The sequence below is a fragment of the Tachyglossus aculeatus genome, chromosome 1, assembly GCF_015852505.1.
Source record: "Tachyglossus aculeatus isolate mTacAcu1 chromosome 1, mTacAcu1.pri, whole genome shotgun sequence".
Lineage (NCBI taxonomy): Eukaryota > Metazoa > Chordata > Mammalia > Monotremata > Tachyglossidae > Tachyglossus > Tachyglossus aculeatus.
Window position 1 is genome coordinate 4,509,356 of NC_052066.1, and position 21,004 is coordinate 4,530,359.

General features: G+C 45.6%; 1 protein-coding gene across 1 annotated transcript in view; it reads left to right on the forward strand.

Moving 5' to 3' along the window:
- Positions 1-21,004, forward strand: part of DNAJB2 (DnaJ heat shock protein family (Hsp40) member B2) — a 53,840-nt gene that overhangs the window by 453 nt on the left and 32,383 nt on the right. The window contains exons 2-5 of the mRNA XM_038753279.1: positions 2,427-2,536; positions 16,126-16,179; positions 18,139-18,255; positions 19,857-19,949. Of these exons, the coding sequence (XP_038609207.1) occupies positions 2,427-2,536; positions 16,126-16,179; positions 18,139-18,255; positions 19,857-19,949 (374 nt within the window). The remainder of the gene's footprint in view (positions 1-2,426; positions 2,537-16,125; positions 16,180-18,138; positions 18,256-19,856; positions 19,950-21,004) is intronic.

Genomic DNA, 21,004 nt, shown 5'->3' on the forward strand with positions numbered 1-21,004 from the left:
TTATATTCTCTGTGCCTACCAGTGACCTCATCTGGAAATGGGGATGAAGACTGTGAGCCCCCCAGGGGGGGCAACCTGATCACCTTGTAACCTCCCCAGCGCTTAGAACAGTGCTTTGCACATAGTAAGCGCTTAACAAATGCCATTATTATTATCATAATAATAATAATAATAATCATTATTATTATTATTATCTTCTCTGTGCCTACCAGTTCCCTTATCTGTAAAGTGGGGATGAAGACTGTGAGCCCCCCGTGGGACACCCTGATCACCTTGTAACCTCCCCAGCGCTTAGAACAGTGCTTGGCACATAGTAAGCGCTTAACAAATTCTATTATTATTATTATTATCATTATGATTATTATTATTATTATTATTATTATTATATTCTCTGTGCCTACCAGTTCCCTCACCTGGAAAATGGGGATGAAGACTGTGAGCCCCCCGTGGGACAACCTGATCACCTTGTATCTACCCCAGTGGTTAGAACAGTGCTTTGCACATAGTAAGCGCTTAACAAATGCCATTAATATTATTATTATTATTATTATTCTTATTATCTTCTCTGTGCCTACCAGTGACCTCATCTGGAAAATGAGGATGAAGACTGTGAGCCCCCCGTGGGACAACCTGATCACCCTGTATCCCCCCCAGCGCTTAGAACAGTGCTTTGCAAAGATTAAGCGACTAACAAATTCCATTATTATTATTATTATTATCATTATTATTATTATTATCTTCTCTGTGCCTACCAGTGACCTCATCTGGAAAATGGGGATGAAGACTGTGAGCCCCCCGGGGGACAGCCTGATCACCCTGTATCTCCCCCCCCAGTGCTTAGAACAGTGATTTGCACATAGTAAGCACTTAACAAATTCCATTATTATTATTATTATTATTATTATTATTATCATTATTATTATTATTATCTTCTCTGTGCCTACCAGTGACCTCATCTGGAAAATGGGGATGAAGACTGGGAGACCCACGTGGGACAACCCGGTCACCTTGTCACCTCCCCAGCGCTTAGAACAGTGCTTTGCACATAGTAAGCGCTTAATAAATGCCATCATTATTGGGGAAGCAGCGTGGCTCAGTGGAAAGAGCCCGGGCTTTGGAGTCAGAGGTCATGGGTTCAAATCCCGGCTCCACCACTTGTCAGCTGGGTGACTTTGGGCAAGTCGCTTCACTTCTCTGGGCCTCAGTTCCCTCATCTGGAAAATGGGGATGAAGACTGGGAGCCCCCTGGGGGGACAACCCGATCACCTTGTAACCTCCCCAACGCTTAGAACAGGGCTTTTGCACATAATAAGCGCTTAATACCATTATTATTATTATTATTATTATAATTATTATTATTATTATTAACTTCTCTGTGCCTCAGTGACCTCATCTGGAAAATGGGGATGAAGACTGTGAGCCCCACGTGGGACAACCTGATCACCTTGTAACCTCCCCAGCGCTTAGAACAGGGCTTTTGCACATAATAAGCGCTTAACAAATACCATTATTATTATTATTATTATTATTATTATTATTATTATTATTATTAACTTCTCTGTGCCTCAGTGACCTCATCTGGAAAATGGGGATGAAGACTGTGAGCCCCCCGGGGGACAACATGATCACCTTGTAACCTCCCCAGTGCTTAGAACAGTGCTTTGCTCATAGCGGCTCAGTGGAAAGAGCCCGGGCTTTGGAGTCAGAGGGTCACGGGTTCAAATCCCGCCTCCGCCACCTGTCAGCTGGGTGACTTCGGGCAAGTCGCTTCCCTTCTCCGGGCCTCAGTTCCCTCATCTGGAAAATGGGGATGAAGACTGGGAGACCCACGTGGGACAACCCGGTCACCTTGTCACCTCCCCAGCGCTTAGAACAGTGCTTTGCACATAGTAAGCGCTTAATAAACGCCATCATTATTGGGGAAGCAGCGTGGCTCAGTGGAAAGAGCCCGGGCTTTGGAGTCAGAGGTCATGGGTTCAAATCCCGGCTCCGCCACCTGTCAGCTGGGTGACTTCGGGCAAGTCGCTTCACTTCTCTGGGCCTCAGTTCCCTCATCTATAAAATGGTAATTAAGACTGGGAGCCCCCCGTGGGACAACCTCATCACCTTGTCACCTCCCCAGCACTTAGATCGGTGCTTTGCACATAGTAAGCGCTTAATAAATGCCATTATTATTATTATTATTATTACACCAGACTGTCAAGCTTTTCATTGGCTTTAAAGCCTAGGCCTGCAAGCCCAAAGGACCTGGGTTCTAGTCTATTATTATACCATCATTATAGTATACTACTTACTATAGTAAGTATAGTAATATACTAATAATTATAGTAAGTATATTGTTATATAATATAATATATATATATTATAATGATATAATAATGATCATTATTCTCATTATTGTTCTTCTTCTTATCCCCCCCGGGCAGGTACCGCCGCAAAGCCCTGAAGTGGCACCCGGACAAGAACGCGGAAAACAAAGAGTTTGCGGAGCAGAAATTCAAGGAAGTGGCGGAGGCGTATGAAGTCCTGTCTGACAGTAAGGGGGTTCCCCCCATCCCCCTCCCCCTGCATGCACCCCCTTTTCCTCTCCCGGCTGTGTGACCTTGGCCAAGTCACTTCCCCTCTCTGGGCCTCAGTTCCCTCCTCTGGGCCTCACTTCCCCCCTCTGGGCCTCAGTTTCCTCTCCTCTGGGCCTCAGTTCATTCATTCATTCATTCATTCATTCATTCCATCGTATTCATTGAGCGCTTACTGTGTGCAGAGCACTAAGCGCTCAATCAATACGATTGATCGGTCGATGATAATGACGATCGTGGTATTCGGGAAGCGCTTACTATGTGCAGAGCACTGTACTAAGCGCTTGGGAAGTCCAAGTCGGCAACAGAAGCAGATTGTCGGAGAAGAACTTAATAATGATAATTAATAACTGTGGCCTTTGTTAAGCGCTTACTATGTGCCAAGCACTGTTCTCTTCTGTTCTGTTCTCAGTTCCCTCCTCTGGGCCTCAGTTTCCTCTCCTCTGGGCCTCAGTTCATTCATTCATTCATTCATTCCATCGTATTTATTGAGCGCTTACTGTGTGCAGAGCACTAAGCGCTCAATCAATACGATTGATCGGTCGATGATAATGACGATCGTGGTATTCGGGATGCGCTTACTATGTGCAGAGCACTGTACTAAGCGCTTGGGAAGTCCAAGTCGGCAACAGAAGCAGATTGTCAGAGAATAACTTAATAATGATAATTAATAACTGTGGCCTTTGTTAAGCGCTTACTATGTGCCAAGCACTGTTCTCTTCTGTTCTGTTCTCAGTTCCCTCCTCTGGGCCTCAGTTTCCTCTCCTCTGGGCCTCAGTTCATTCATTCATTCATTCCATCGTATTTATTGAGCGCTTACTGTGTGCAGAGCACTAAGCGCTCAATCAATACGATTGATCGGTCGATGATAATGACGATCGTGGTATTCGGGAAGCGCTTACTATGTGCAGAGCACTGTACTAAGCGCTTGGGAAGTCCAAGTCGGCAACAGAAGCAGATTGTCGGAGAAGAACTTAATAATGATAATTAATAACTGTGGCCTTTGTTAAGCGCTTACTATGTGCCAAGCACTGTTCTCTTCTGTTCTGTTCTCAGTTCCCTCCTCTGGGCCTCAGTTTCCTCTCCTCTGGGCCTCAGTTCATTCATTCATTCATTCATTCCATCGTATTTATTGAGCGCTTACTGTGTGCAGAGCACTAAGCGCTCAATCAATACGATTGATCGGTCGATGATAATGACGATCGTGGTATTCGGGAAGCGCTTACTATGTGCAGAGCACTGTACTAAGCGCTTGGGAAGTCCAAGTCGGCAACAGAAGCAGATTGTCGGAGAAGAACTTAATAATGATAATTAATAACTGTGGCCTTTGTTAAGCGCTTACTATGTGCCAAGCACTGTTCTCTTCTGTTCTGTTCTCAGTTCCCTCCTCTGGGCCTCAGTTTCCTCTCCTCTGGGCCTCAGTTCATTCATTCATTCATTCATTCCATCGTATTGAGCGCTTACTGTGTGCAGAGCACTAAGCGCTCAATCAATACGATTGATCGGTCGATGATAATGACGATCGTGGTATTCGGGAAGCGCTTACTATGTGCCAAGCACTGTTCTGTTCTCAGTTCCCTCCTCTGGGCCTCACTTCCCCCCTCTGGGCCTCACTTCCCCCCTTCTGGGCCTCAGTTTCCTCTCCTCTGGGCCTCAGTTCATTCATTCATTCATTCATTCATTCATTCCATCGTATTTACTGAACGCTTACTGTGTGCAGAGCACTAAGCGCTCAATCAATACGATTGATCGGTCGATGATAATGACGATCGTGGTATTCGGGAAGCGCTTACTATGTGCAGAGCACTGTACTAAGCGCTTGGGAAGTCCAAGTCGGCAACAGAAGCAGATTGTCAGAGAATAACAACTTAATAATGATAATTAATAACTGTGGCCTTTGTTAAGTGCTTACTATGTGCCAAGCACTGTTCTCTTCTGTTCTGTTCTCAGTTCCCTCCTCTGGGCCTCAGTTTCCTCTCCTCTGTGCCTCAGTTCATTTATTCATTCATTCATTCAATCGTATTTATTGAGCGCTTACTGTGTGCAGAGCACTAAGCGCTCAATCAATACGATTGATCGGTCGATGATAATGACGATCGTGGTATTCGGGAAGCGCTTACTATGTGCCAAGCACTGTTCTGTTCTCAGTTCCCTCCTCTGGGCCTCACTTCCCCCCTCTGGGCCTCACTTCCCCCCTCTGGGCCTCAGTTTCCTCTCCTCTGGGCCTCAGTTCATTCATTCATTCATTCATTCATTCATTCATTCCATCGTATTTATTGAGCGCTTACTGTGTGCAGAGCACTAAGCGCTCAATCAATACGATTGATCGGTCGATGATAATGACGATCGTGGTATTCGGGAAGCGCTTACTATGTGCAGAGCACTGTACTAAGCGCTTGGGAAGTCCAAGTCGGCAACAGAAGCAGATTGTCAGAGAATAACTTAATGATAATTAATAACTGTGGCCTTTGTTAAGTGCTTACTATGTGCCAAGCACTGTTCTCTTCTGTTCTGTTCTCAGTTCCCTCCTCTGGGCCTCAGTTTCCTCTCCTCTGGGCCTCAGTTCATTCATTCATTCATTCATTCCATCGTATTTATTGAGCGCTTACTGTGTGCAGAGCACTAAGCGCTCAATCAATACGATTGATCGGTCGATGATAATGACGATCGTGGTATTCGGGAAGCGCTTACTATGTGCAGAGCACTGTACTAAGCGCTTGGGAAGTCCAAGTCGGCAACAGAAGCAGATTGTCGGAGAAGAACTTAATAATGATAATTAATAACTGTGGCCTTTGTTAAGTGCTTACTATGTGCCAAGCACTGTTCTCTTCTGTTCTGTTCTCAGTTCCCTCCTCTGGGCCTCAGTTTCCTCTCCTCTGGGCCTCAGTTCATTCATTCATTCATTCATTCCATCGTATTTATTGAGCGCTTACTGTGTGCGGAGCACTAAGCGCTCAATCAATACGATTGATCGGTCGATGATAATGACGATCGTGGTATTCGGGAAGCGCTTACTATGTGCAGAGCACTGTACTAAGCGCTTGGGAAGTCCAAGTCGGCAACAGAAGCAGATTGTCGGAGAAGAACTTAATAATGATAATTAATAACTGTGGCCTTTGTTAAGTGCTTACTATGTGCCAAGCACTGTTCTCTTCTGTTCTGTTCTCAGTTCCCTCCTCTGGGCCTCAGTTTCCTCTCCTCTGGGCCTCAGTTCATTCATTCATTCATTCATTCCATCGTATTTATTGAGCGCTTACTGTGTGCAGAGCACTAAGCGCTCAATCAATACGATTGATCGGTCGATGATAATGACGATCGTGGTATTCGGGAAGCGCTTACTATGTGCAGAGCACTGTACTAAGCGCTTGGGAAGTCCAAGTCGGCAACAGAAGCAGATTGTCAGAGAATAACTTAATAATGATAATTAATAACTGTGGCCTTTGTTAAGCGCTTACTATGTGCCAAGCACTGTTCTCTTCTGTTCTGTTCTCAGTTCCCTCCTCTGGGCCTCAGTTTCCTCTCCTCTGGGCCTCAGTTCATTCATTCATTCATTCATTCCATCGTATTTATTGAGCGCTTACTGTGTGCAGAGCACTAAGCGCTCAATCAATACGATTGATCGGTCGATGATAATGACGATCGTGGTATTCGGGAAGCGCTTACTATGTGCAGAGCACTGTACTAAGCGCTTGGGAAGTCCAAGTCGGCAACAGAAGCAGATTGTCGGAGAAGAACTTAATAATGATAATTAATAACTGTGGCCTTTGTTAAGCGCTTACTATGTGCCAAGCACTGTTCTCTTCTGTTCTCAGTTCCCTCCTCTGTGCCTCAGTTCCCCCCTCTGTCAAATGGGGATGAAGCCCGTGAGCCCCACGGGGGGTGGGGGGACAGGGACTACGCCCCGCCCGATCTGCCCTAGCACTTAATAAGCGCTTCCCAAATAGCACGATCGTTATTATTATCAACCGATCAATCGTATCGATTGACCGCTTCCTGTGTTCAGAGCACACAGAGGAAGGAAGCCCACTGTTGGGTAGGGACCGTCTCGATATGTTGCCGATTTGCACTTCCCGAGCGCTTAGTACAGTCCTCTGCACATAGTAAGCGCTTCCCAAATACCACGATCGTCATGATTATCAACCGATCAATCATATTGATTGAGCGCTTCCTGTGTGCAGAGCACACAGAGGAAGGAAGCCCACTGTTGGGTAGGGACTGTCTCGCTATGTTGCCGATTTGTACTTCCCGAGCGCTTAGTACAGTGCTCTGCACACAGTAAGCGCTTCCCAAATACCATGATCGTTGTTATTATTATCAACCGATCAATCGTATTGATTGAGCGCTTCCTGTGTGCAGAGCACACAGAGGAAGGAAGCCCACTGCTGGGTAGGGACCATCTCTATATATTACCAATTTGTACTTCCCGAGCGCTTAGTACAGTGCTCTGCACATAGCGCTTCCCAAATACCACGATCGTTATGATTATCGACCGATCAATCGTATTGATTGAGCGCTTCCTGTGTGCAGAGCACTCAGAGGAAGGAAACCCACTGTTGGGTAGGGACCGTCTCGATATGTTGCCGATTTGTACTTCCCGAGCGCTTAGTACAGTGCTCTGCACACAGTAAGCGCTTCCCAAATACCACAATCGTCATTATCATCGACCGATCGATCGTATCGATTGAGCGCTTCCTGTGTGCAGAGCACTCAGAGGAAGGAAGCCCACTGTTGGGTAGGGACCGTCTCGATACGTTGCCGATTTGTACTTCCCGAGCGCTTAGTACAGTGCTCTGCACATAGTAAGCGCTTCCCAAATAGCACGATCGTTATTATTATCGACCGATCAATCGTATTGATTGAGCGCTTCCCGTGTGCAGAGCACACAGAAGAAGGAAGCCCACTGTTGGGTAGGGACCGTCTCTATATGTTGCCGATTTGCACTTCCCAAGCGCTTAGTACAGTGCTCTGCACATAGTAAGCGCTCAATAAATGCAATTGCTGATTGATGATGATGAAAGAGAAGAAGTCGGCAAGGGAAAGGAAATGAATCCCCACAGCACCTGTATATATGTACATATGTTTGTACATATTTTTTTACTCTATTTAATTTATTTGTACATATCTATTCTATTTATTTTATTTTGTTAGTATGTTTGTTCTCCGTCTCCCCCTTTTAGACCGTGAGCCCACTGTTGGGTAGCGACCGTCTCTAGATGTTGCCAATTTGGACTTCCCAAGCGCTTAGTACAGTGCTCTGCACATAGTAAGCGCTCAATAAATACGATTGATAATGATGATGATGAATCCGTAGGAAACTAGATGTGAAGGAGAAGCAGTGTGGGCTAGTGGGTAGAGCAGGAGCCCGGAAGACAGGGCCTGGGTTTTAATCCTGCCTCTTCCCGTCTGTGTGACCTTGGGCAAGTCGCTTCACTTCTCTGTGCCTCAGTTACCTCATCTGTAAAATGGGGATGGAGACTGCGGGACAAAGCAGCGTGGCTCAGTGGAAAGAGCCCGGGCTCGGGAGCCAGAGGTCCCAGTTCCGCCACATGTCAGTCAATCAATCAATCGTACTTATTGAGCGCTCACTGTGTGCAGAGCACTGGACTAAGCGCCGCCTCTATATGTTGCCGACTTGGACTTCCCGAGCGCTTAGTACAGTGCTCTGCACACAGTAAGGGCTCAATAAATTGAATGAATGAATGAACGTCTACATGTCTTGTTTTGTTGTCCGTGTCGTCATCATCAATTGTATTTATTGAGCGCTCACTGTGTGCGGAGCACTGGACTAAGCGCCGTCTCTATATGTTGCCGACTTGGACTTCCCAAGCGCTTAGTCCAGTGCTCTGCACACAGTAAGCGCTCAATAAATTGAATGAGTGAATGAACGTCTGCATGTCTTGTTTTGTTGTCCGTGTCGTCATCGTCATCATCAATCGTATTTATTGAGCGCTCACTGTGTGCAGAGCACTGGACTAAGCGCCGTCTCTATATGTTGCCCACTTGGACTTCCCAAGCGCTTAGTCCAGTGCTCTGCACACGGTAAGCGCTCAATAAATTGAATGAATGAATGAACGTCTACATGTCTTGTTTTGTTGTCCGTGTCGTCATCATCGTCGTCATCAATCGTATTTATTGAGCGCTCACTGTGTGCAGAGCACTGGACTAAGCGCCGTCTCTATATGTTGCCGACTTGGACTTCCCAAGCGCTTAGTCCAGTGCTCTGCACACGGTAAGCGCTCAATAAATACGATTGAATGAATGAATGTCTACATGTCTTGTTGTCCGTGTCGTCATTGTCATCATCAATCGTATTTATTGAGCACTTACTGTGTGCGGAGCGCTGTACTAGGCGCTTGGGAATTACAAATTGGCAACCTCTAGAGACGGTCCCTACCCAACAGTGGGCTCACAGTCTAAAAGTCACAGTAAGCGCTCAATAAATATGATTGATGATGTTGGGTAGGGACCGTCTCTAGATGTTGCCAACTGGTACTTCCCAAGCGCTTAGTCCAGTGCCCTGCTCACAGTAAGCGCTCAATAAATACGATTAAATGAATGAAAGACTGTACTTCCCAAGCGCTTAGTCCAGTGCCCTGCTCACAGTAAGCGCTCAATAAATACGATTAAATGAATGAAAGACTGTACTTCCCAAGCGCTTAGTCCAGTGCTCTGCGCACAATAAGCGCTCAATAAATACGATTAAATGAATGAAAGACTGTACTTCCCAAGCGCTTAGTCCAGTGCTCTGCGCACAGTAAGCGCTCAATAAATACGATTAAATGAATGAAAGACTGTACTTCCCAAGCGCTTAGTCCAGTGCCCTGCTCACAGTAAGTGCTCAATAAATACGATTAAATGAATGAAAGACTGTACTTCCCAAGCGCTTAGTCCAGTGCTCTGCGCACAATAAGCGCTCAATAAATACGATTAAATGAATGAAAGAATGTACTTCCCAAGCGCTTAGTCCAGTGCCCTGCTCACAGTAAGCGCTCAATAAATACGATTAAATGAATGAAAGACTGTACTTCCCAAGCGCTTAGTCCAGTGCTCTGCGCACAGTAAGCGCTCAATAAATACGATTAAATGAATGAAAGACTGTACTTCCCAAGCGCTTAGTCCAGTGCTCTGCGCACAGTAAGCGCTCAATAAATACGATTAAATGAATGAAAGATTGTACTTCCCAAGCGCTTAGTCCAGTGCTCTGCGCACAGTAAGCGCTCAATAAATACACACGTCTGTGTGACCTTGGGCAAGGCACTTCTCTGGGCCTCAGTTCCCTCATCTGTAAAATGGGGATGAAGGCTCTGAGCCCCACGTGGGACAACCTCATCACCTTGTATTCCCCCCCAGCGCTTAGAACAGTGCTTCGCACATAGTAACAAGAGAAGCAGCGTGGCTCAGTGGAAAGAGCCCGGGCTTTGGAGTCGGAGGTCACGGGTTCAAATCCCGGCTCCGCCACTTGTCAGCTGGGTGACTCTGGGCGAGTCACTTCATTTCTCTGGGCCTCAGTTCCCTCATCTGGAAAATGGGGATTAAGACTGTGAGCCCTCTGTGGGACAACCTGATCACCTTGTAACCTCCCCAGCGCTTAGAACAGTGCTTGGCACATAGTAAGCGCTTAATAAATGCCATCATCATCATCATAGTAAGCGCTTAACAAATACCAACAAACAAACAATCCCTGCCCACAGTGGCCTTAGAGTCTAGAAGGGCAGGGATCGTGTCTACCAACTCTTGTTGCATTGTACTTTCCCAAGCGTTTAGTACACTGCTCTGCACAAAGTGCACAATAAATGCACTTATTTGTCTGTTTATTTTATTTGTACATATTTATCCTATTTATTTTATTTTGTTAATATGTTCTGTTTAGTTGTCTGTCTCCCCCTTCTAATAATAATAATAATAATGGCATTTATTAAGCGCTTACTATGTGCAAAGCACTGTTCTAAGCGCTGGGGAGGTGACAAGGTGATCAGGTTGTCCCACGGGGGGCTCACACTCTTCATCCCCATTTTACAGATGAGGGAACTGAGGCCCAGAGAAGTTAAGTGACTTGCCTAAGGTCACACAGCTGACAGTTGGCGGAGCCGGGATTTGAACCCATGACCTCTGACTCCAAAGCCCGGGCTCTTTCCATTGAGCCATGCTGCTTCTAGACTGTGAGCCCGCTGTGGGGTAGGGACCGTCTCTAGATGTTGCCAAGTTGGACTTCCCAAGCGCTTAGTCCAGTGCTCTGCACACATTAAGCACTCAATAAATACGACTGACTGACTGAATGAATAATAATAAAAATATTATTATATTATATCACTTCGCTTCTCTGGGCCTCAGTTCCCTCATCTGGAAAATGGGGATGAAAGCTGTGAGCCCCCCCGTTGGGACAACCTGATCACCTTGTATCCTCCCCAGTGCTTAGAACAGGGCTTGGCACATAGTAAGCGCTTAATAAATGCCATTATTATTATTGTTGTTGTTATGGTATTTAATAATGATGGTATTTGTTAAGCCGAGCACTGTTCTAAGCGCTGGGGTGGATACCAGGTAATTGGGTTGCCCAATTACCTTGAATCGATTAATCAATCAATCGTATTTATTGAGCGCTTACTCAATAACCCATGACCTCGGACTTCAGAGCCCGGACTTCCCAAGCGCTTAGTCCAGTGCTCTGCACACATTAAGCGCTCAATAAATACGACTGAATGAATGAATAATAATAATACTATTATTATTATATTATATCACTTCACTTCTCTGGGCCTCAGTTCCCTCATCTGGAAAATGGGGATGAAAGCTGTGAGCCCCCCCGTTGGGACAACCTGATCACCTTGTATCCTCCCCAGCGCTTAGAACAGGGCTTGGCACATAGTAAGCGCTTAATAAATGCCATTATTATTATTGTTGTTGTTATGGTATTTAATAATGATGGTATTTGTTAAGCCGAGCACTGTTCTAAGCGCTGGGGTGGATACCAGGTAATTGGGTTGCCCAATTACCTTGAATCGATTAATCAATCAATCGTATTTATTGAGCGCTTACTCAATAACCCATGACCTCGGACTTCAGAGCCCGGACTTCCCAAGCGCTTAGTCCAGTGCTCTGCACACATTAAGCGCTCAATAAATACGACTGAATGAATGAATAATTATAATACTATTATTATTATATTATATCACTTCACTTCTCTGGGCCTCAGTTCCCTCATCTGCAAAATGGGGATGAAAGCTGTGAGCCCCCCCGTTGGGACAACCTGATCACCTTGTATCCTCCCCAGCGCTTAGAACAGTGCTTTGCACATAGTAAGCGCTTAATAAATGCCATTATTATTATTATTATTATTGTTGTTGTTATGGTATTTAATAATGATGGTATTTGTTAAGCCGAGCACTGCTCTAAGCGCTGGGGTGGATACCAGGTAATTGGGTTGCCCAATTACCTTGAATCGATTAATCAATCAATCAATGAATCGTATTTATTGAGCGCTTACTCAATAACCCATGACCTCGGACTTCAGAGCCCGGACTTCCCAAGCGCTTAGTCCAGTGCTCCGCACACAGTAAGCACTCAATAAATACGATTGAATGAATGCAAGAGTGAAATGACTGATTGACAATAATAATCATCATCATCATCATCATCATCATCATCATCATCATCAATCGTATTTATTGAGCGCTTACTATGTGCAGAGCACTGGACTAAGCGCTTGGGAAGTACAAATTGGCAACATCTAGAGACAGTCCCTACCCAACAGTGGGCTCACAGTCGAAAAGGGGAGGGGGCATTTATAAATAATGACATTTATAAGCACTGGGGAGGATACAAGGTGATCAGTTTGTCCCCCGTGGGGCTCCCAGTCTTCGTCCCCATTCTCCAGATGAGGTCACTGAGGCCCAGAGAGGTGAAGTGACTGGCCCAAAGTCCCACAGCTGACAAGTGGCGGAGCCGGGATTAGAACCCAGGACCTCGATTCCCAAGCCCGGGCTCTGTCCACTGAGCCACGCCGCTTCTCTAATAATATTGGTATTTGTTAAGCGCTTACTATGTGCCGAGCACTGTTCTAAGCGCTGGAGTAGATACAAGGTGATCAGGTTTTTTTTTTTTGGGGGGGGGGTTTGATGGCATTTAATAATAATAATAATAATGTCAGTATTTGTTAAGCACTTACTATATGCCAAGCACTGTTCTAAGCGCTGGCGTAGTACAACGTAATCAGGTTGTCCCATGTGGGGCTCCCAGTCTTCATCCCCATTTTCCAGATGAGGGAACTGAGGCCCAGAGAAGTGAAGTGACTTGCCCAACGTCACACAGCTGACAAGGGGCGGAGCCGGGATTCGAACCCATGACCTCTGACTCCCAAGCCCGGGCTCTTTCCACTGAGCCACGCTGCTTCCCAGCGCTTACTATGTGCCAAGCATTCATTCATTCAATTGTATTTATTGAGCGCTTACTGTGTGCAAAGCTCTGTAGTAAGCGCTTGCTCTAAGCGCTGGGGAGGATACAAGGTGATCAGGTTGTCCCACGGGGGGCTCACAAGTCTTCATCCCCACTTGACAGATGAGGTCACTGAGGCCCAGAGATGTGACATTCCCAAGGTCACCCAGCTGATAAGTGGCGGAGCCGGGATTCGAACCCATGACCTTCTGACTCCCAAGCCCGGGCTCTTTCCACTGAGCCACGCTGCTTCTTTTTAATAACGGCATTTATTAAGCACTCACTAGGTGCCAGGCACTGTTCTAAGCGCTGTGGAGGTTACAAGGTGATCAGGTTGTCCCACGGGGGGCTCACAGTCTTCATCCCCATTTGACAGATGAGGGAACTGAGGCCCAGAGAAGTTAAGTGACTTGCCCAAAGTCACACAGCTGACAATTGGCAGAGCTGGGGTAGCGCGGCCCAGTGAGTAGAGCCCCGCCATGGGAGTTACAAAGATGTGGGCGACTTACTTTGTTGGAAAGAGCCCTGGCTCTGGAGTCCGAGGTCATGGGTTCAAATCCCGGCTCCGCCACTTGTCAGCTGTGTGACTCTGGGCAAGTCACTTCACTTCTCTGGGCCTCAGTTCCCTCATTTGGAAAATGGGGATGAAAACTGTGAGCCCCCACCGTGGGACAACCTGATCACCTTGTATCCTCCCCAGCGCTTAGAACGGTGCTTTGCACATAGTAAGCACTTAATAAATGCCATTATTATTATTATTATTATTGTTATGGTGTTTAATAATGATGGTATTTGTTAAGCGCTTCCTATGTGCCGAGCACTGTTCTAAGCGCTGGGGTGGATACCAGGTAATTGGGTTGCCCAATTACCTTGAATCGATTAATCAATCAATCGTATTTATTGCCATTATTATTATTATTAACATAGTAAGCACTTAACAGAGAAGCAGCGTGGCTCAGTGGAAAGAGCCCGGGCTTTGGAGTCGGAGGTCATGGGTTCAAATCCTGGCTCCGCCAAGTGTCAGCTGTGTGACTTTGGGCAAGTCACTTCATTTCTCTGGGCCTCAGTTCCCTCATCTGGAAAATGGGGATGAAGACTGGGAGCCCTCCGTGGGCCAACCTGATCACCTTGTAACCTCCCCAGTGCTTAGAACAGTGCTTTGCACATAGTAAGCGCTTAATAAAAATTCCATTATAATAATAATTATTATTATTAACATAGTAAGCACTTAACAGAGAAGCAGCGTGGCTCAGTGGAAAGAGCCCGGGCTTTGGAGTCGGAGGTCAATCAATCAATCGTATTTATTAATAATGATGGCATTTATTAAGCACTTACTATGTGCAAAGGACTGTTCTAAGCACTGGGGAGGTTGTCCCACGTGGGGCTCACAGTCTTAATCCCCATTTTACAGAGAGGTAACTGAGGCCCAGAGAAGTGAAGTGACTTTCCCAAAGTCACACAGCTGACAATTGGTGGAGCCGGGATTCGAACCCATGACCTCTGACTCCAAAGCCCGGGCTCTTTCCACTGAGCCACGCTGCTTCTCCAGCACTATTTATTGAGCACTTACTGCGTGCAGAGCACTGTACTAAGCGCTTGGGAAGTACAAGTTGGCAACATCTAGAGACAGTCCCTACCCAACAGTGGGCTCACAGTCTAAAAGGGGGAAACAGAGAACAAAACCAAACATACTAACAAAATAAAATAAATAGAATAGATATGTACAAGTAAAATAAATAAATAGAGTAATAAATATGTACAAACATTGGTCATGGGTTCAAATCCTGGCTCCACCAATTGCCAGCTGGGTGACTTTGGGCGAGTCACTTCACTTCTCTGGGCCTCAGTTCCCTTATCTGTCAAATGGGGATGAAGACTGTGAGCCCCCCGTGGGACAACCTGATCACCTTGTAACCTCCCCAGCGCTTAGAACGGTGCTTTGTACGTAGCAAGCGCTTCATAAATGCCATTATTAATTAGTTAATTAACAAATACCATCGTTATTATTATTGTTATTATTCCTGTTTACCTTACCTTACCTCATCTTACCTCCTTCCCTTCCCCACAGCACCTGTATATATGTATATATGTTTGTACAGATTTATTACTCTATTTATTTTACTTGTACATATCTATTCTATTTATTTTATTTTGTTAGTATGTTTGGTTTTGTTCACCGTCTCCCCCTTTTAGACTGTGAGCCCGCTGTTGGGTAGGGACCGTCTCTGTATGTTGCCAACTTGTCCTTCCCAAGCGCTTAGTCCAGTGCTCTGCACACAGTAAGCGCTCAATAAATACGATTGATGATGATGATGATAAATGCCATTATTAATTCATTAATGAACAAATACCATCGTTATTATTATTACTGTTTACCTTACCTTACCTCATCTTACCTCCTTCCCTTCCCCACAGCACCTGGATAGATGTAGATATGTTTGTACATATTTATTACTCTATTTATTTATTTTACTTGTACCTATCTATTCTATTTATTTTATTTTGTTAGTATGTCTGGTTTTGTTCTCCGTCTCCCCCTTTTAGACTGTGAGCCCGCTGTTGGGTGGGGACCGTCTCTAGATGTTGCCAACTTGTACTTCCCAAGCGCTTAGTCCAGTGCTCTGCACACAGTAAGCGCTCAATAAATACCATTGATGATGATGATGATGATGATGATAGCCATTATTAATTAATTAATTAGCAAATACCATCGTTATTATTATTATTATTATTCCTGTTTACCTTACCTCATCTTACCTCCTTCCCTTCCCCACAGCACCTGTATATATGTTTGTACATATTTATTACTCTATTTTACTTGTACATATCTATTCTATTTATTTTATTGTGTTAGTATGTTTGGTTTTGTTCTCCGCCTCCCCCTTTTAGACTGTGAGCCCACTGTCGGGTAGGGACCGTCTCTAGATGTTGCCAACTTGGACTTCCCAAGCGCTTAATACAGTGGCTCTGCACACAGTAAGCGCTCAATCAATACAATTGATTGATTGATTGATTGATTGATGACCTGATCTTCTTGTGTCATCTCCCCCCCCCCAGCGCTCAGAACGGTGCCCGGCACCTAGTAGGCGCCTAACCAATCCCACCCTTTTTGTCGTAGAGCACAAACGGGACATATACGACCGCTACGGCCGGGAAGGGCTGACGGGAGCGGGTGAGTGAAGCGGGCCGGAGACCCCCGGGGAGCGGGAACGGAGGAGGGGATGGGGACGGGGGACCCCCGGGGAGGGGGCGAGGTCACGGAGGAACAGAAAATCCCGCCACCAGAGTCCACATTATTATTATTATTATTATTATTATTATTATCATCATTATTATTATTATCATCATTATTATTATCATTATTACCACCATCATCATCATCATCATTATTATTGTTATTATTATCATTATCATCATTATCATCGTTATTATTAATGATCAATAAATATCAATAATTATCAATACTTATCAATAATTATCAATTATTAATAATATATAATCATTGCAACGATTATATAGTATATAGTATATTATAACAATATATACTGTAATATAATATGTTATATAATATAATATAATATAATTATCAATAATTATTAATTCTCGGTACTATATAATTATTGTAATAATTATATGGTATATATTATATTATAATACATAATAATATAATTATAAATAGTAATAATAGTGATAGCATTTATTAAGCGCTTACCATGTGCAAAGCAGTGTTCTAAGCGCGGGGGAGGTTACAAGGTGATCAGGTTGTCCCTCGTGGGGCTCCCAGTCTTCATCCCCATTCTCCAGATGCGGTCACCGGGGCCCAGAGAAGTGAAGTGACTGGCCCAAAGTCACCCAGCCGACACTTGGCGGAGCCGGGATTTGAACCTGTGACCCCTGACTCCAATAATAATAATAACGATGGCATTTATTAAGTGCTTACAATGTGCCAAGCACTGTTCTCAGCGCTGGGGAGGTTACAAGGTGATCAGGTGGTCCCATGGGGGGCTCACAGTCTTAATCCCCATTTTGCAGATGAGGGAACTGAGGCCCGACATTTGCGGTAAGAGAAGCAGCGTGGCTCAGTGGAAAGAATCCCGGGCTTTGGAGTCAGAGGTCATGGGTTCAAATCCCAGCTCCGCCAATTGTCAGCTGTGTGACTTTGGGCAAGTCACTTCACTTCTCTGGGCCTCAGTTCCCTCATCTGTCAAATGGGGGTGAAGACTGTGAGCCCCCCGTGGGACAACCTGATCACCTTGTAACCTCCCCAGCGCTTAGAACAGTGCTTGGCACATAGTAAGCGCTAAATAAATGCCATCATTATTATTATTATTTGGGCAAGTCACTTCACTTCTCTGGGCCTCAGTTCCCTCATCTGTAAAGTGGGGATGAAGACTGTGAGCCCCTCATGGGACAACCCGATCACCTTGTAACCTCCCCAGCGCTTAGAACAGCGCTTGGCACATAGTAAGCGCTTAATCAATCAATCAATCAATCAATCAATCGTATTTATTGAGCGCTTACTATGTGCAGAGCACTGTACTAAGCGCTTGGGAAGTACAAATTGGCATCACATAGAGACAGTCCCTACCCAACAGTGGGCTCACAGTCTAAAAGGGGGAGACAGAGAACAGAACCAAACATACCAACAAAATAAAATAAGTAGGATAGAAATGCACAAGTAAAATAAATAAATAAATAGATAAATAGAGTAATAAATATGTACAACCATATATACATATATACAGGTGCTGTGGGGAAGGGAAGGAGGTAAGACGGGAGGATGGAGAGGGGGACGAGGGGGAGAGGAAAGAAGGGGCTCAGTCTGGGAAGGCCTCCAAATAAATGCCATCATCATTATTATTATTTGGGCAAGTCACTTCACTTCTCTGGGCCTCAGTTCCCTCATCTGTAAAATGGGGATGGAGACTGTGAGCCCCCCAGGGGGCAACCTGATCACCTTGTAACCTCCCCAGCGCTTAGAACAGCGCTTGGCACATAGTAAGCGCTTAACAAATTCCGTTATTGTTATTATTATTATTAATAAATGCCATCATCTTTATTATTATTACAGGCGGATGGGGTGGGTGGGTCTGGGGGCGACTACTTGATAATTGTTTGGTCTCCCCCCCAGCAGGGCGGGGGTCCCCGCACCACGCCGAACCCGGAGCCGCCCCCTTCACCTTCCGCAGCCCGGACGAGGTCTTCAGGGAGTTCTTTGGGGGCCGAGACCCCTTTGCCGACCTTTTGGGTGAGTCCCCCCCCCCTGCCACCCCCGGCCCCGCGGAGGGATGTACTGAGCGCCCACCGGGCGACCGCCAGTCCTATTCGTCGAGAAGCAGCGTGGCTCAGTGGAAAGAGCGCCGCCAATTCATTCATTCAATCGTATTTATTGAGCGCTCACTGTGTGCAGAGCACTGTACTAAGCGCTTGGGAAGTCCAAGTTGGCAACATCTAGAGACGGTCCCTACCCAACAGCGGGCTCACAGGCTGGAATTGTCAGCTGGGTGACTTTGGGCAAGTCACTTCACTTCTCTGGGCCTCAGGGACCTCATCTGGAAAATGGGGATGAAGACTGGGAGCCCCCCGTGGGACACCCTGATGCATTCATTCATTCAATCGTATTTATTGAGCGCTTCCTGTGTGCAGAGCACTGTACTAAGCGCTTGGGAAGTCCAAGTTGGCAACATCTAGAGACGGTCCCTACCCAACAGCGGGCTCACAGGCTGGAATTGTCAGCTGGGTGACTTTGGGCAAGTCACTTCACTTCTCTGGGCCTTGGAGACCTCATCTGGAAAATGGGGATGAAGACTGGGAGACGGGGAGTGCAGAGCACTGTTCTAAGTGCTGGGAGGCTTATAAGGTGATCAAGTTGTCCCATGTGGGGCTCCCAGTCTTCATCCCCATTTTACAGATGAGGTAACTGAGGCTCAGAGAAGTGAAGTGACTTGCCCAAGGTCACGCAGCAGACGTGTGGGGGAGTCGGGATACGAACCCATGACCTCTGGCTCCAAAGACAGCGCTCCTTCCACTGAGCCACGCTGCTCCAATATATATTATTGGAGTATGCTCTATATAGACTCTATATAGAGTATGCTCAATATATATGTAGAGACTATATATATAATAATAATGCCATTTGTTAAGCGCTTACTATGTGCCAAGCACTGTTCTAAGCGCCGGGGGAATACAAGGTGACCAGGTTGTCCCACGTGGGGCTCACAGTCTTCATCCCCATTTTACAGATGGGGAAACTGAGGCTCAGAGAAGTTAAGTGACTTGCCCAAGGTCACGCAGCAGACATGTGGGGGAGTCGGGATACGAACCCATGACCTCTGACTCCAAAGACAGCACTCCTTCCACTGAGCCACGCTGCTCCAATATATATTATTGGAGTATGCTCTATATAGAGTATATAGACTCTGTATAGAGTATGCTCAATATATATGTAATAATAATAATAATGATAGCATTTATTAAGCGCTTACTATGTGCCAAGCACTGTTCTAAGCGCCGGGGGAATACAAGGCGACCAGGTTGTCCCACGTGGGGCTCACAGTCTTCATCCCCATTTTACAGATGGGGAAACTGAGGCTCAGAGAAGTGAAGTGACTTGCCCAATGTCACGCAGCAGACATGTGGCGGAGCAGGGACTCGAACCCATGACTCTGACTCCAAAGCCCGCGCTCTTTCCACTGAGCCACGCTGCTTCTCTATAGATATTTAGTCTCTGTATGCGGCCGACTTGTCCTTCCCAAGCGGTTAGTCCAGTGCTCTGCACACAGTAAGCGCTCAGTAAATAGGATTGAATGAATGAATGAATGAATGAATGGAGGCCCTTGTGTTTTGCAGATGAGCTGGGCCCCTTCTCCGAGGTCCAGAGCCGGGGGATTCGGACGCCTGGCTCCTTCTTCTCCTTCTCTTCCTCCTTCCCTGCCCACTCAGGTCTGTACCGCCACTTTCCCAGAATCAGTGCTCCGGCGCTTAGAACAGTGCCTGGCACATAGTAAGCGCTTAACAAATACCATCATTATTATTATTATTATTATTATTATTATCAGTACTATTGAACGCCCCTTCCTTCCTCTCCCCCTCGCCCCCGTCTCCATCCCCCACATCTTACCTCCTTCCCTTCCCCACAGCACCTGTATATATGTAGATATGTTTGTACATATTTATTACTTTATTTATTTATTTTACTTGTACCTATCTATTCTATTTATTTTATTTTGTTAGTATGTTTGGTTTTGTTCTCTGTCTCCCCCTTCTAGACTGTGAGCCCGCTGTTGGGTAGGGACTGTCTCTAGATGTTGCCAGCTTGTACTTCCCAAGCGCTTAGTCCAGTGCTCTGCACACAGTAAGCGCTCGATAAATACGATTGATTGATTGATTAACAAATACCATTATTATTATTATTATTAGTAGTAGTAGTATTTATTGGACGCCCCTTCCTTCCTCTCCCCCTCGCCCCCGTCTCCATCCCCCCCCATCTTACCTCCTTCCCTTCCCCACAGCACCTCTATATATGTAGATATGTTTGTACATATTTATTACTCTATTTTATTTGTGCATATCTATTCTATTTATTTTATTTTGTTAGTATGTTTGGTTTTGTTGTCTGTCTCCCCCTTCTAGACTGTGAGCCCACTGTTGGGTAGGGACTGTCTCTATATGTTGCCAGCTTGTACATCCCAAGCGCTTAGTCCAGTGCTCTGCACACAGTAAGCGCTCAATAAATACGATTGATGATGATGATAGTAAGCGCTTAGCAAATACCATCATTGTTATTATTATTATTATCAGTAGTATTTATTGGACGCCCCTTCCTTCCTCTCCCCCTCGCCCCCTTCTCCATCCCCCCCATCTTACCTCCTTCCCTTCCCCACAGCACCTGTATAGATGTATAGATGTTTGTACATATTTATTACTCTATTTATTTATTTTATTTGTGCATATCTATTCTATTTATTTTATTTTGTTAGTATGTTTGGTTTTGTTGT